The sequence below is a fragment of the Pyxicephalus adspersus genome, chromosome 4 (assembly GCF_032062135.1).
Source record: "Pyxicephalus adspersus chromosome 4, UCB_Pads_2.0, whole genome shotgun sequence".
NCBI lineage: Eukaryota > Metazoa > Chordata > Amphibia > Anura > Pyxicephalidae > Pyxicephalus > Pyxicephalus adspersus.
In genome coordinates this window covers 42138171-42153698 of record NC_092861.1, presented here as the reverse complement: position 1 = coordinate 42153698, position 15528 = coordinate 42138171, and the positions used below count along the sequence as shown (strand labels likewise).

The 15528-nt window shown below is 36.3% G+C and overlaps 1 protein-coding gene across 1 annotated transcript in view; it reads left to right on the top strand.

Moving 5' to 3' along the window:
- ARHGEF26 (Rho guanine nucleotide exchange factor 26) overlaps positions 1 to 15528 on the top strand; it is a 78081-nt gene that overhangs the window by 6495 nt on the left and 56058 nt on the right. Inside the window, exons 3-4 of the mRNA XM_072407961.1 lie at positions 1440 to 1479; positions 6108 to 6250. Of these exons, the coding sequence (XP_072264062.1) occupies positions 1440 to 1479; positions 6108 to 6250 (183 nt within the window). The remainder of the gene's footprint in view (positions 1 to 1439; positions 1480 to 6107; positions 6251 to 15528) is intronic.

The following is a 15528-nucleotide window of genomic DNA, read 5'->3' as shown; positions in this document are numbered from 1 at the left end:
GAAAGGAACTAAACAGTAAAGTTTAAAGTTAGAAGACACACTTTTATGACCTCATAAACTCAACCCTCTTTTGTGCACAGGCAATGTTCAGACACATTTTTAGTAGATTTACCCCCAAGCACAGACAGGTGGGGAATTCACTTTGCTAGCACAAAGTTTACCTGACACCTAGTTATGCAGATTTAAAATGCTATGTTTCAAAGAAAAAATGTTAGTTCCTTTATAGAAAATTATACTGTGTTTTGTATAGATTCTTAAAGTTGTTTCACCTGCTGATCAACATTACATAGCCTGGAGCAAAATTCACAAATGACGATTTGCTTTGCGTACTTGAACTAATTAAATAACTTCTAACATCCATATAATATCCATATATGTGACCCTCTTTAAGGGGCAGCTACTGACATGACTGAGCTTTGTACAGCGCAGCATAGCATGTTGGCGCTATATAAATACTTTCTAGTAATAATAATATATATGCACACAGCATATATCCTTGTCACTGGCCACGTCATCTGCTCAACTTCCTGTTAGCACAAATATCTAATGCATTTAAGCATGTAGACATTGTCAAGACAACCTGCTGAAATTTGAGCATTAAAATGGGGAAGAATAGTGATTTTGATGACTTTAAACATAGCATGGTTATTGGCGAGCTGGTCTATGTATTTCAGAATAACCACTTGTTACAACCTTGGTATGCAGAACAGCATCTCTAAACATGCCTTGGCAAAATAAATCTTGGCATACTTTAGGCCCCTTTGCATCAATTAAGGATTTAAATACATCAGCCTACCATAGTATTGTTGATGACCCTGTCTATAATAATCACAATGTACTCATGTTTTTGTGGCTACACCTCATAGGATAATGTGCCATGTCACAAAGCTCAGACTAGTTTCTTGAACATGATTTGATAAATGGATGCAGTGTACTCAGATGGCACCCGAAGTCACCAAATCACAATTTATTAGAGCACCTTGGAGATGAGGAGGAATGAGAGATTGTGCAGATTTACCAGCTGTATATCTATAAATCCAATCTGCATGATGCTATTATGTCAAAATAGATCAAATGTTTGCAATACCTTGTGGAATCTGTGCCCTGAAGAATTATGGCTGGTCTGAAGGCAAAAGGGGTTCCAATCTAGTACTATCAATGTATACCTAATAAAGTGGCTGGTAAATGTATCTCCGTAAGTGGACAAACATACAGGTTGCACACTCATCTCCTCCAGAGACTCTACATCCGTCATTGCACTCTCCCCCTCCCAACTCCTTTACTGCTATTCCTCCATCACACTTACACAAGTAGACATTTATACACAGTAATTGTTATTGTATTTAAAAATATTTGAAGATTAAGAAAAAAATTCCATTGACGTGTTTAATGGTGTGATAAAAAAGTGACTTTAATTCATTCTCTTTCTTTTTTACAAGCGGAAAATCCTTCGAGGACAAGGAACATTTGATGGTGAAGGTATGTGAAAAAACAATTGATTTTGAAGTTGACCTGTATTTAAATTTAAACACAAAGCTATGTTAATAATTTTGCTAAGAAGAGTAACATATCAAAAGGTTTAGGTCATGTGATCTTTGGTGAGGAGTTTTGGAGTTCTGATCTTCCATTTCTGCAGAGTTTATATGATAAAGTATTTAAGGCATTTACATCTCCAACTGGAGCTATAAGGAGTTCTATGCAGCATCCTTTCCAAGAACAGGAAATATTCCAGGTTTAATAATGCTGTTTATCCAATGCAGCAAAACTTTTGTCACGGATATAAATTAAAATTTCAGTAAAAGCCCACAATAGGCTTATATTATCCTCAGCTTTTTATGTTTTAATGGCCTATGTTAGTAAAAATATTTAGTAAGTGACAATCAGGCCATCACAGATCTCCTTAGCTGTAGGCACTATGGAGAAGCAGAAGTTGTCCAAGTCCTTAGTAAGCTCTACATAGTGCCTTTGTATGCAAATATGAAAGGGCCCCAACTTCATTGAACAGTGTCTGCATAAAGTGATATGTATTATTGAAGCTGTAAATGTTTGGACAGTGTATCTCAGATCTAGTCATAATGTACCCAGGCTGAATAATTCTATATGTGTGGGCAGCTTCAGTGCTTGTTTTTCTTTGCTTATCACAGGGCTATAGAGATAAAGAAATGCAGTGTATCACTGTAATCCTTTTTATTACTTTGTATCAGCCAGTGAAACTGCACTTCCATCTAGGAGAATAGTATTATAGTATTGCTATATTTAAAGCTGAACTTCATGTGTTTTTAAAATTTAACCTTGCAATGCTGATCTCCTCTTCTGCGCCACAAGGACTACTTTATTGTTTTGTCGAGGGCATTTGGTGTCTTACATACAGTGCACATCTTATGGTTCTGCATTGTATATGTTGATGATGGGGACCTGTGACCGGTCAGGCAGCAAAGAGGAGTGGATAAGGAGGAGGGTTTCTGTGTAGAGGAGGAAACCCATGAAAGTGATAGATAAGCTAAGTATTTCATACTGTTGTTTTTTCCATACACAAGATATGGATTTTAGTCTTAAAGTAAATGGGGTGTGTGAAAGTTTAGAGATAACTGAAGTTCCGCTTTAAATGCTTATCATTTAATAATACAAAAATGCCTTCCTTTGTCTAGGTATCTTAGATCACTTGGTTTTTGGCAACAAGGGGTACTCTCAGTGTTTTATATATTTAGATAGCATTGAAAATCTGTTGTTTGTCCTTGTCTGGCAGTATTGTAGAGACCACAAACTGTTCAGCACTTCTAAGCAGGGAGCAGAACCTGAATATAAGGTGAGAAAGGTTCCACCATCTCTGAATAGCCCATTGCGCAGAAAATAGATGAAATCTAGAATCATAGGAGCTGATGATCCAGGTACAACTGAGATGCTGCAGTAATAGTAGACATCTAAAAGCTACTGTATGGGTATATAGATGTGAAAACCCAACTCCCAAGTCCAAAATCAGTTTGGGAAAATTCTTAAACTTGTCATGTCGATTAGTGTCTGCTGCACGTTACTTTTGGAACTTCAAAAGACCCATTGTGTAACTGTGCGTAGTTTTGTACCTTTTCACACGGCCAGGACCTCTCATACTTCTTAGTTGCCTGTTAGAGATTGTCCTAAAATAGCTTACTACCTTCATCCCTTAATTACATACTCTGACATCTATTGCTCTTTCTGATTTTGGTGCCATATGGAACCATTTGGTTGAGCCGTCCACTGGCTGATTTCAGAAATGACTTGGCTGTATTGTAAAAGCACATTTGGCCCATGAAAATAGACATTCTGCCACCATTTTGTTTGTACTGTTTGTATAGCAATTTTTACATTTAGTTTAGGACAAATTAGTTTTAGCCAAGAAAGTACAACCCCACCCCTCACACACCCTAAGTGTTTTAAATCTACTACTAAAAGATTTTGTCTTTATAAAATTAGCATTTACCAGGTAGTCCTACCATGACCTTCCTCTTAAAATGATAATTTTCAATGCAAGCTTTTTGCTCATGACCTTCCCTATTACCAAGCTTCAGCATTTACTAGGAACCTACAAAGGTAGAACTATGGGAGATGCCATTGTTAGATCTTTTTGTGAAGATGTTGGTTCCAGGGCTCTAAACCTTATTCTGAGTTGTCTACCTAGATATGGTCACTGACCTGGAACCAGATATATATTGACCATCTCTGACTATATTGCCTGCCTTTCCAAGGATGATATGGTATTTTTCAGGAACCCAACCTCCTTTCACAGTATTAGCACTTATACATAGGACATAGGTTGGCATGATTGAGTAGATTTATTAAAGATTTTAAAATAAACTTGATATAGCAATTGTGAATAAGCACAATTCAGTTCTCCTGTAGTTTATCAGCCTCTTAAAGTGAAAATTCACACAATCTTTTGATTGAAGATTTACAGCTCCTTTAGCAAGCCAGCCTAGGTGTCTCTTGGGAGAAGAATGTAGCGTTATTTACAGCCTTGGTATTCATTCATTAAATTTTTTACTTGCGATTGTAAAAAGATTTTTTTCTTTTTTCTTTTTTTGTGAAGGCATGCAGTTTTGATCTAGATTAAGGATAGAAGGTGTTGCAATCTTTCTCAACCCCAGTCTCTCTAAATGACTATATTTCAAAAAGGGGAAAAAAACATTTACAATTCATACATTATTTACATACCAGTGTGAAATAATGCACCGGGTGCAGCTGTGTATTGGAGCCCAGGAAAAAGCATTCCTTCCCTTCTTTAGTGGTGATTTGCTGCAGTTTACAGAGCATGGTTTACCATCAGATCTTAGGGCACAGTTCTCCTTCCCTGTTTAATTTCAGCGATTGTGCTGCTATATTTTGTTTCTGTATGGTTGTGAAATTACCTGGCAGACACTGACCCACCTCACATAGACAAAACAAAAGCCTGATTTACCCTGCTAGACTTTGTAGACCCAATGTGCCAGTGCTGTAAATCCAGTACTTTTTCATGCAGACATTGCTGTAGTGTCCCAGTATACCCCACTGATGTTGTAGTGTACCTGCTAGTGATCCCTAACACGTGACACAGTTAACACACTGCCTTTTGCTTTATTAGAAAACAAATCAGATTAAAAAGAAATGTGGAAATGAAAACAACATAACATTCAAACCTCAAATCTCATGGTAGCTTATACAATCATCACAGCACATTGACTCTGGCAAGGTAGCTCGTATCACAGGCATCTTAACTTGGGGTTATATAGAAAGAAGTGCCAGACCACTTTTTCAAAGCAGTCCACAATTTTGTACCCAACAGCAGCAACTTAATCTAATGCAAATTCAATCCTATTTCAGGGGCCAAGAAAATTCACCCCTCTATAGAACTTATTGGGAATTGTATAGATTTTACCACTTTCTGCATAAAATGCCCTGTCTTAGAATCACACCAAGGTTGCAGATATACCTGGGAGATGGAAGTATCATCCCTGGACACTCATTCTGCTTGTTTTTCAGTATCAGTGGCAGCCAACATAATCCTTTCACTCAGTTTTGTTTTCATTTTCAGTTTATTGTAAGATGTTGGTCATTTGCAAAAGAAACCATAAGTTAGCACCTAACAGATCAGTATTTTTCAACAAAAGTAAAGGTCTGTAAGGGAGAATTGAAAGAACTAAATTAAAGAAAAACTGTACACTTTGCACAGCATTGTTTTTTTCAATGAAGAAGTACCTCCTATACGGGGGATGATGAACATTCCTCAACCTAAAACACTGTGCAGCACCAATTATGGAGCATTACACAGAGTGCAGAGCTGGTTGCTAGGACATGAATGGCTCATATACAAACACTGCTATGGTGTCATTATATTGGAAGCTTGCCCATAGTTTAAAGTACAGTACCTAATACCATGTCACACCACTGCTCAATGTGCTGCTATGGCCTGCAAAAATGCAAGAGTTTATCACAGTAGGTTTGCTTTCACAACTATCAGGGACGATCAGCTATACATGTATCATCTCTGAATGCTTCATATATGATAGGTAATTTGCGGCAATACTCTGCGATATATGTTTGTAAAATAAAATCCACTATCTGTATGTGTGTAAATATATATATATATATATATATATATATAGCATTACTGACTCTGTGTTATATATTTTGAAGTACTTGGACAACTGCAAGTAAATGAGTAGGCTTTACTAAGAAAATAAACTATCTTTGGATGTATCAGTTGTTCTTGCTTACAGAGTTTACAATGATTGCCTCTTTCCTGTTAAATATCACTTGTCAGAGAAGCATCCCATGTCGACATAAGCAACAGCGATACTCCTCCAGTGTTCTGTTGCATTCATTCAGCATTGAGAGGAAGAGCATCTATTTTTAACCATAATGCTTTCCTCCTATTTTTCATCTGCCCCAGCATACCATACAATAATCCATTTGTAACGCAATGTCTCCGTTCCTTAATCAGTGTATACAAACAAGTGCTTGATTTACTATTTTTAACTTGACATTGGGCCGATAGTTTCCATAATGTGTGTACTATACTGAAATGTTTAACGTGTAAAACACATGGAAGCAACAGATTGGTTGAAAATAAAGTAATATGAAATCTTTGCTTTTAGAAACTGCTGTCTTATACCAGAACTACAAAGAAAAGGCACTGGATAACGATTCTGATGAGGATGCTGAATCCAGAGAGCCAAAGGAAGATCGAATCATTGTAGAGTATAAACCTCTAAGGTCAACATGGAGTCAGCTGTCCGTGGTATGTGCATTTTATATATACCTTTCTACAATTAACTGAGTTTTCTTATGGATAAGTTGTTTTTGGACTCTATACACACATCCAATGCATATATGAATATGCTGTGTTATTTTTAGCTACACAGTAAACATTTGATAAACATCTTGCCCTGATTTCTCAAGCAATAATGTAAATGTAAATAACTAAATCTAACTTTGCATCTGTAAAGTGGTCAGAATTCTTGTTATTGGGGTGGATGGAGAATCTACATTCCTTTTGGGGAGAGGTGGCCTGGTCTTTGGCACTGAATAATGGCACTTGTGGTTCTTTCACTTTATGCTCAATAATTTCTGCTCAAGCGAGTTAGGCTTTTTATAAAAAGAATCTGACCTAAATGTCAATCACAATAATTAAACATAATGAATGTTTGTTTACAGTAATATGTGTAATGAGAAATTCCTTAACCCTTTAGAAAATGAGGAATAATCCTTTAACTGTACATTCTTTAAGATTTAGAACCAATTCCTGGAATAGGGAGTGTCTGGTCTGCAGTATGTTTGGATAGCTGGTGATTGTTAATGAGAACTATGTCATAAGAAGCATGGCACTTAAATGGGTGAAGAGTTGTCCATGTTCCTGCCATTACAGAAACTCATTTGGCTTCTAACAGAAATGTATCTGTAATTCTGTATATCTACTCAAAATGATTATATATATATATATATATATATATATATATATATCTACTTCCCAAATTTCTCTTTCTCTCAGTTGGGTCCGGGGCAGGATCTATATGAGACTAAGGAACTGAAAACCTGAACCTCAGTAGCTAGTTAGAATGTGATGATCTATGGAAATAATAATCAGTCTGAAGAAACATATTATCAACCCTTTGTGATGAATATGATAGCAGGATTGACACTACGTCCTTATCACATTGCAGTGATTATACTGAGCAGACAGAACTTTCACTTCAATGAGCATTTGCTGTCATTCCTGCTTATCTTCTCCGAGGTGATAGGTTACATAAGCCATTGACAGTAGTGGAAGTAAAAAATGTTTTTTAAGGCTACAAGGAACAGTTATATAGGACCCAGTCAATCCAGTCTAGGAGCCAATAAGCATGTATATACAGCATTCATCAACCTGTAAAAAAATAGACAAAAATCCAAAAAAAGTTACATAGCCAGATTTCTAGACCATCATATTCAACCACTAGAGAAATAAACATACTAAATACATAATACAAACCAGCATATCCAAGATAAAACCCTATATATAAATAATTGATCCAGAAGGCAAATAAAAAAACCTTATAAAGCCTGGGTCAGTTTGCTCCAACAGGGGGGAACAAATTCCATCCTGATCCCATCAGGCAATCAGATGTTCCCTGGATCACCAGTCCCTGTTGTCTTTACTACACTTTAATACCCAGTTATATTGTGCCTTACATTTATTGGCTACTTGACTAGATTGGAGTAAAGCTGACCTGAACCTTGCATCGAGACGTATGGCCAACTGAAGGTATCGTACAACCACCTACTTTATACAGAAGAGTTCCTGCTGCCCGCATGCTCTGCAGGTTAAATGTGACAGCCACTTAGATTTTCACTAAAACAGAACAGCAACACAGAAATTCAGCACTTATCATAATGACCTAGTGTATTTTCAGGTACACTGTATACACCATTATTTTTAGAGATCTCTTGAAAAAAAGCTATATATCAGAAGCACAAAGTCTGGTAAAATGAAGAACGAAAACAAGCAATAGGACCTGTGGAAAGAGTGCTCTTTAAAATGATGCGCTAGCTGCATGGTAATATTTTTCCCATAGTTAGCTCAGGAGACGAGGGAATAGTTTGTATGTCACCCATCCTTTGTCCCGCTGTACACAACAAAGTGAGTCTTTGTGGACAGAGAGGAGGGAAGGTCTGGCCTCATGCTGAGGGGAGCAGTAAGAGACCTTGGGAAGTTCTGTAGTAGCAGAGAAGAGGTTTAGTGTGTGAGGTACAGTGTGTGTAATGGTTTTTGTTAGTGGGTAATTGAAATTCAGGATCCATTAGATGAAGATTGTGTTTTAGCTGAGTGAGAGCCAGACTTTTTTTCCTATGTTTGACTCAGAAGGCAGCAAAAGTGTAGTTATAGCTGTGCAGATTAGATCAGATGTTCTGCACTTGTGTACTTAAGATTCTTTATTGCTGTCCTATTATAAACTTTTATCATATAGATTGTGTTTATGTTAGGTGGTTCTTTTTTTTTTTTTGTTCACTTGGGTAAGGTAAAACAGGTTTTTCTGGATTGGGAAAATTGGTTTAATTTTAGTGCTGAATCTTTTGATTTTAATTGGTGTCATTTATCGGTCAACGGTCAAATTTTACATATGAATATTATTTGTAAGCAGTAATACTACAATATGTAATATTTATAGAAGTCACACATTATAGGGTTTTTTTTTCTAAGAGATCATTAGTTCTTTAGAACATATGAATCACCTTTTTTAAAAAAACTGTATTTTAAACTTTTAGGTTGAAGTAATGGTTTTCTGTGTAACAGATGCCCCGTAGTTTTTGTACTTTTCTACCTCCTCTTTGTTGTAAACCTATAAAATACACAAATTCCTATATTTAATGAATAATATTATCCTTCAATAAATTACGATTGAGCACTGTAAAAAAATAAGAGAACAATTAAGTAAAAGAAATGTACAATGGTGTTAGACGTTTGATTCTCCTCCTCCTTGGCTATGTGACGAGCTAAAGCTGCTTAGAAGCATTAGATATTCGAAAATTTTTACTTCTGTGACTGTCTGGAAGAGATAACATCAAAACTGCAGCTAAAGCTGAACTTGATTCAATGCTAAAGGGAACATGTAGAGGCTGAAAATGATTAGAGACTGATGGACATGCCAAAGGTGTGATTGGGGCTGGAGACATGTTACAAAAGACAGTGGCACACTGTGGAATTGTTTGAGAATCCTGGAGGAGATCACTACCATTACCATTTTACAAAGCAATGCTCTTTTCTCTACTACAGACTGCATAGGTCCAGGGGGTAAAAACAAATACCATCTGTATTTTAGTTTACCATTTCAGCAGGAGGACTAAAGGCAGTGTTTTACAGCCAGGATTCATTGGAACCCCATGGTTCCTCTAGAGGTAGCCAAGGATTTCTTAATCAATAAGGTGACCCCCATATCACTTTAACTGATAACACTGATCTTTTTGACCAGTTGTAAGGGCGGCATCCTTTCCAATGGTCATCAATGTAGGAGGCATTCTTCCTAATGACCACCACAAGAATTTACTGAAGACCTGATTGTAACTTCAACGGGTTCCCCATGTTAGAAAGTTTGAGAAACACTGCTTTAGTGAATTAGCAAGAGTGCATTTACTTGTTTTACAAAAAAACTTTTCTTTTTCTGACCAAACTGCATGTTGTTTTTTCATACTTTACGACAGCCTTTCGTGATCTTATTACCAAGGAACTTTTGAAATAACTTTTATGTCTTGGGGAACCCTGACAACACTAACAATATTCCCAGCTCCTGAGAGTCACTAATTACTCAAGGCACCCCTAGCAACCTTTGGAGGAACACTGGTTGAAAAACTCTGCTTTACATTATGGTGTTTTATTTACTGTCTTAGAAAAGAAGGAGTTAACATGGATTCTGTGAGGACCATTTGCTCAATACATGATTGTTACAGTATTTTTGGAAGTCTTTGTGAAAACATTATTCTGGCCACACACATAGCAGTTGTATGAGTGTCCAGGTTGGATTACAGAGATCTGGCCATTAGACATTCCTGCCAAGTATTACATCACATTATAATAAAATAAATTAAAACATATACAGTGCATTGATTTTGTTCATGATGCACTGCGTTCCTTTTCCATGTCTGCACAGGATACAAATTATTTAGGATTTATCTGCATAATCTGATAACTCAGACACCTTGGTTTGTCCATCACACCAAGTGTTAATATGTGGAATCAAATGTATGAAGTGGTAACAATAGCAAAACATGAACCAGAAAGAAAGTATCATGTTCATACAGCTTATATAATGTAGATAGTTTATAGACTGCATATTATACATGGGAACAACAATTGCCTTCAATTACCATCAGTCCTTTTACAAACCTCGAAAAATTGAGCTGTATTTTTTTTTACCACAGAGTATAGCTGAACCTTTTCTGTGCCCCTCTGCCCAGGAGGGGGCTTTAAAATCCTGACTGTGTGTATGCAAATTTCAACGGGAGTTGGATTCATGCAGCTTCCAGAATGGTTATGTCACTGGCAAGACCACCCTTTAATCCAGTTATTTATTTCTTAAAGAAGAAATGTTCTGTAGTTTTTGTGATCAGATATGGTGCTTTATTTTTATAGATTTTGCTTATACTAGACTATTTAGCGGGATCTGTGTATTGGAGGCACTGCAAGCAGTCATTATTTGTGCCCTTTATTAACAAACAGCAGGAAGCAGAACTTGCATATGTAATAGACAAATATAGTTGCTCCATGTACATATGTAAATATATGTAGAAACAAGACAAGTAATACATTTACCATTCAATCAAAATTTAATATTAGGCTTTTGCATATGCATTATAATTAAAATAATTTAAAGGTTTTTTTAGCCCAGCATGCACAGTGGTGCACCCCCTAGGTTTATGGAAAATTATCAGAATTCCATGACTGGCATTCTATCTTAACATGGCTGCTGAGTGAGTGAGTTTATTGAGTTGAATGAGACCACACTGTGACCCACTCTGGTTCTACTAACTTGCACAGTAACACTGATCTCCATTCTACTGATATTGTGATAAAGTTGACATCATTATTGAAGTTATACACAGAGATTGACATAGGTGCAAAGTTTGTCACTTTACAATGACTCTTTATCCTTCTCCTCCACAAGGGGCGCCAAGTCAGTTTTTTACAGGGGCCACTATGTCCTCCACTGATGATACTCCTCCATTGTTCTATTAGCAGACTGAGATTGGATGGTTGGTAAAACCTGTGTCGCTCAATGGGAATGGAGAAAAAAGAAATCTGGCTGGGATGCTTGGGTCACAGAACTATCTGAACAGAATTAGAAATGCCTTAGTAAATACCCTTCAACAGCATGTATTCACTTCTGTTATTGGAGGCCTGGAGTTTAGTTTGAATTTCTATTAACTTTTTTCTAGCAAAATATGAAACACACACATATATATATATATATAACACAAAATGCCCCACATACCTTTTACTAAAGCTCTCCAAGGCTGAAGAGGATTCACTTTCAGCAGTGATCAGCTGGGTGATCCAGCAAACCTGGAATAGATCTGGCCCATGATTGAAAACATTTGCTACTAGCAAATGTCTTTTACGAAATCCATTCCGGGGTTGCTCGATCACCCAGCTTCACTGCTGAAAGTGTATTCTCTCCAGCCTTAGAAGGCTTGAATAAATTAGGCCCAATGAATTCAATAATTTTTTTGTTAATACAAAAGTAGTATAACAAATTTGTCAAGCATTTTTTATCAGTATTCCCAATCCTAATACCTTAAAGTTTCCAACCAAATGGCCAAAAACCCCATTAGCTGCTTCAGATTCTGGGGCTGTGTACCAAGACAGCTGTTTCATTGTAAGGTCATTTTTCAAGTGTCCACATTTTGTTTACTGTGGATTTCTCAGAGTCATTTTAGTCCCTGGTACTAGCTGAAGCAGATAAGAGTCTTTTGGAATGTTTCCAACAGAGACATCGAGCAATTACGAGAATTAATATGTTGTTCAGCATTGAAAATAACAGGGGAATTTTTTTATTCTTCTTACATAAGGGATATGGGTCTTTTTACTTTACATATCTAATATTTACATAGCAGTATGTGATTATCACTCTTGTTTTTATCTTTAAATAAACCAATAAAATTTGAGGGCTTTTTAGTGCTAAGACGGCAGTACGTGATGGTTTTTCTACCTTCACTGACCCAATAATGGGACCCAATAATTTATTAATAAATGAATGAATAGCAGTATTGGGCTGTTACATTGACAGACAAATAATTTTAGAAGGTTGTTGTTCCAGTGTACATACAGAGCTCTACCTTCAGTGTGACAGATGTTGAGCTGTGGTATGTCTATCAGGAGTAGTCAGGAATTTGCCAGTGCCCATGATATCTGGCAGGTGGCTTTTGCATCTCCAGCGGGAGAACCAACACATCTGGAGAGCCACTTTTCCAGTATAATATGCAGGACTAATCTGTCAGATTGACAGCCCTGACCTGCAACGTGAAGATGAACTGATCCAGAGATAGGAAAGACCCTTGTCCCAGCTGCATCCCACTTCAGCACCCAAGGCAGGTGCTTATCCTGCATATGTAGATCCTACCCAGTTTAATCGAGGTATTAATAATTCAATGATCCTAGAAATGTTTAACCTAATTCTGTTTTTTTTTTTTTACATGTTTTGTATTAAGTGGGCGTAGTATAGGTGTTATCTATCAGGGTTGATTTTTTGTCTCTGTTCTATATTTTCCACCAGGATCCCAAAAATTTAGCTATGGCCCCTGTTATACTCATACCTATCTATAAAGCATTTGGCACAGACATAATGCCATGGAACCAACATCCAGATCTGCAATTGTTAAATTTACTTTTTCTCTCCTCCTGTGAATGAATAAGGAACTCAGCTAGGATTGGGTGTATTGGGTAGTAGCTTCACTATTGCTTTATTTTCAGTATCAGCTGTAGATTTTCCACTTGAATGAGGGACACTGACAACCTGGCTGAGTTTCTGGGTACAACTTTGCTTTTTCTGAAATACCTTGGCCACTTTGATGGCATTTACCCACTTTGGGTGTGAGGTGTGAAGTCAGCAGGGTTAGCGCAGCATTGGGCACAGCCTAGTCTGACAGCTGTATACACACAGCAAGATCAGAATGTGTTTATACAGATATTGTTTATAGGAAGTACAAATGACACTTCACAGAGGGGAAGTATTATAAACAGATCTTTGATTAGAATAAACATAGATAAATGGATACATGCATATTTACTTCATTATTGTGCAGTAATTTTTTATAGTAATTATTATAGTCATTTTATTAGGTACACCTATGTAGTTTAAGTTGAGACCTTCATTTAAAACTAGGTCTATCTGTGACATTAACTCACAAAGTATCTTGGTGCATCACATAGATTCTGCAGAATTATTCACCAAATATTCATTCCATGAACATCCTATTCTAGCCCATCTCAAAATATTCCTACCATGTTCACGTACATCTGAAACACCCATCTGTATGCTGCAGAATTCAAGATAAGTTCTCAGACTAGGTAAAGTTTTCCATTTTCTCTTGTTTTGTTATAGCTGTGTCTTTTGTATACTGACATGCCTATGCACTCTATAACATAATATATTGGCAGCATATATACATTGTAACAATATTAATGTTTTAATTTCGGAGTTGTCAGAAGTGGAATCTGTTGCAGCTTTTTCTCATTGTGAATTTAGTGATGCCGATCAATACTTTACCTAAAACAAAAACATTTTCCAGATGCTGTGCGCTTCTTGTCATCCTCAACACATCTTTCCATTTTTTTCCAACCTTTCTTTTTATTAATGTGTTATCACATTGATAACTGTTGATCTTTGGGTACTTTCTGCAGTTTGTCCTTATATATAAAATATAGCTACACAATTCTGTTTGGTTTGAGTGTACCCAATTAGGTGCTGCTTAGTGTATTTCACAGAACTGTCTTCATGTATTGAACAAGATGGATCATATTGGTAGGCCACAAGAGATCAATTATATTATTACTATCAGTGAGCTTTTTTCCCTTAGTTTATCCATATACTGTACATCATATACATATAAAGCACAGGTGAGCAAAGAAAGGCTGGCAATCCCCATGCTGTTATTGGACTTTAATAGGGATTTGCCACATTCCATAGAGTACTTGATGTACAAGTGAGGAAAAAGAGACAATTCTAAGGGTCTAGTAGTTTGTTGTTTAAATATTCACATTCTCTATGTACAGCATGTCCATGTGGCATTTACAAATTGGTGTAACATATGGAAAATGTTGTAAATATTATAAAGACTGAAATAGGTGCACTGTCTGGGAAGGTAAATTATATTTATCATTCACTGAATGTAAAGAAGCGAAATCTAGATATGTACAAGGTTAAACTAACATTACAGTTAAAGGAATTTAGTCAAACAGGCTGAACGAGTATAATAAAGGCTAAGTAAATGTGACAGTAATCAACCGGCAGTGCACAACAACTGTAACTTTAAAGATATGCAACTTAGTCTCAAATTAGTATACCTCTGTAAATCTATTGATTTTAGCTAAAGTAACATGTATTTATTGCAGTTGTCATTGTCATTTGTCATTTCTGCTAACTGTAACTAGTCAAAATGCATTTTAAAAGGCAAGTAAAACTGCATTCAGGACAGAAATCATTGCAAAAAATAACTTTTTACCAAATATGAACACCTATTCCTCTGTCCATCTATCTATGAGCTATATCAGTACTTGGTTACTGCGGATAACATTCTATTTTGTACATAAAAATTTTATTAAAATGATATGGGTTTAAATAATTAAAGGTTTAAATATTTACCATTGCCATATAAAATAGTTACACCAGGTTATGGCTACACAGGAACAATATTGTGTCAGAGTGATGTATTCTTTCCTTTTACAGGCCTTAACTGAACTCAACATTTGTTTGGATGTTAAAAGGATTTTAGCTTAATGTGACCCTATCTATAAAAGTAGAACATTATCTCCAATGGGCAATGTGCTAAAGTTGGGCCACTTTAAGAACTCCAGTCATTGCTGCTATACCTTTCTGTGTTTGTAGGTTACCATGTTCCTGCCATATATGTGATTTCTTACGCCAAACCCTATATCCTTGCAATACACAGCATTTCTAAGCAGTGTGTCTGGCTAACTATTAAATTCCAAATTCAATATACTAGACTCAAAGGGGATATAACAGACACTCCCAATTTGCTTAGACCTTCCAGAAACATATTCGGCCATTTCGAACCAAAGCATTCTCTTGAGTACTTTTTAGTATCTTTTTATTTTAATTAGTTCTTCCAACAAGTAAATCATTGACTGTGACTTTAGAAACAACTTTTGTTTAAAATGGTTTATTAACTATATAAACTATACCATAGTGAGCAAGCTTTATCTTCTCCTATTTCCTATTGGAGAAGAGCTTTGTTTATTTCACCAAAATATATCTTCTTTAGGTTATTCCTCCAAGAGGAGTATTATTGCCACGGCTGAGTTGTAAC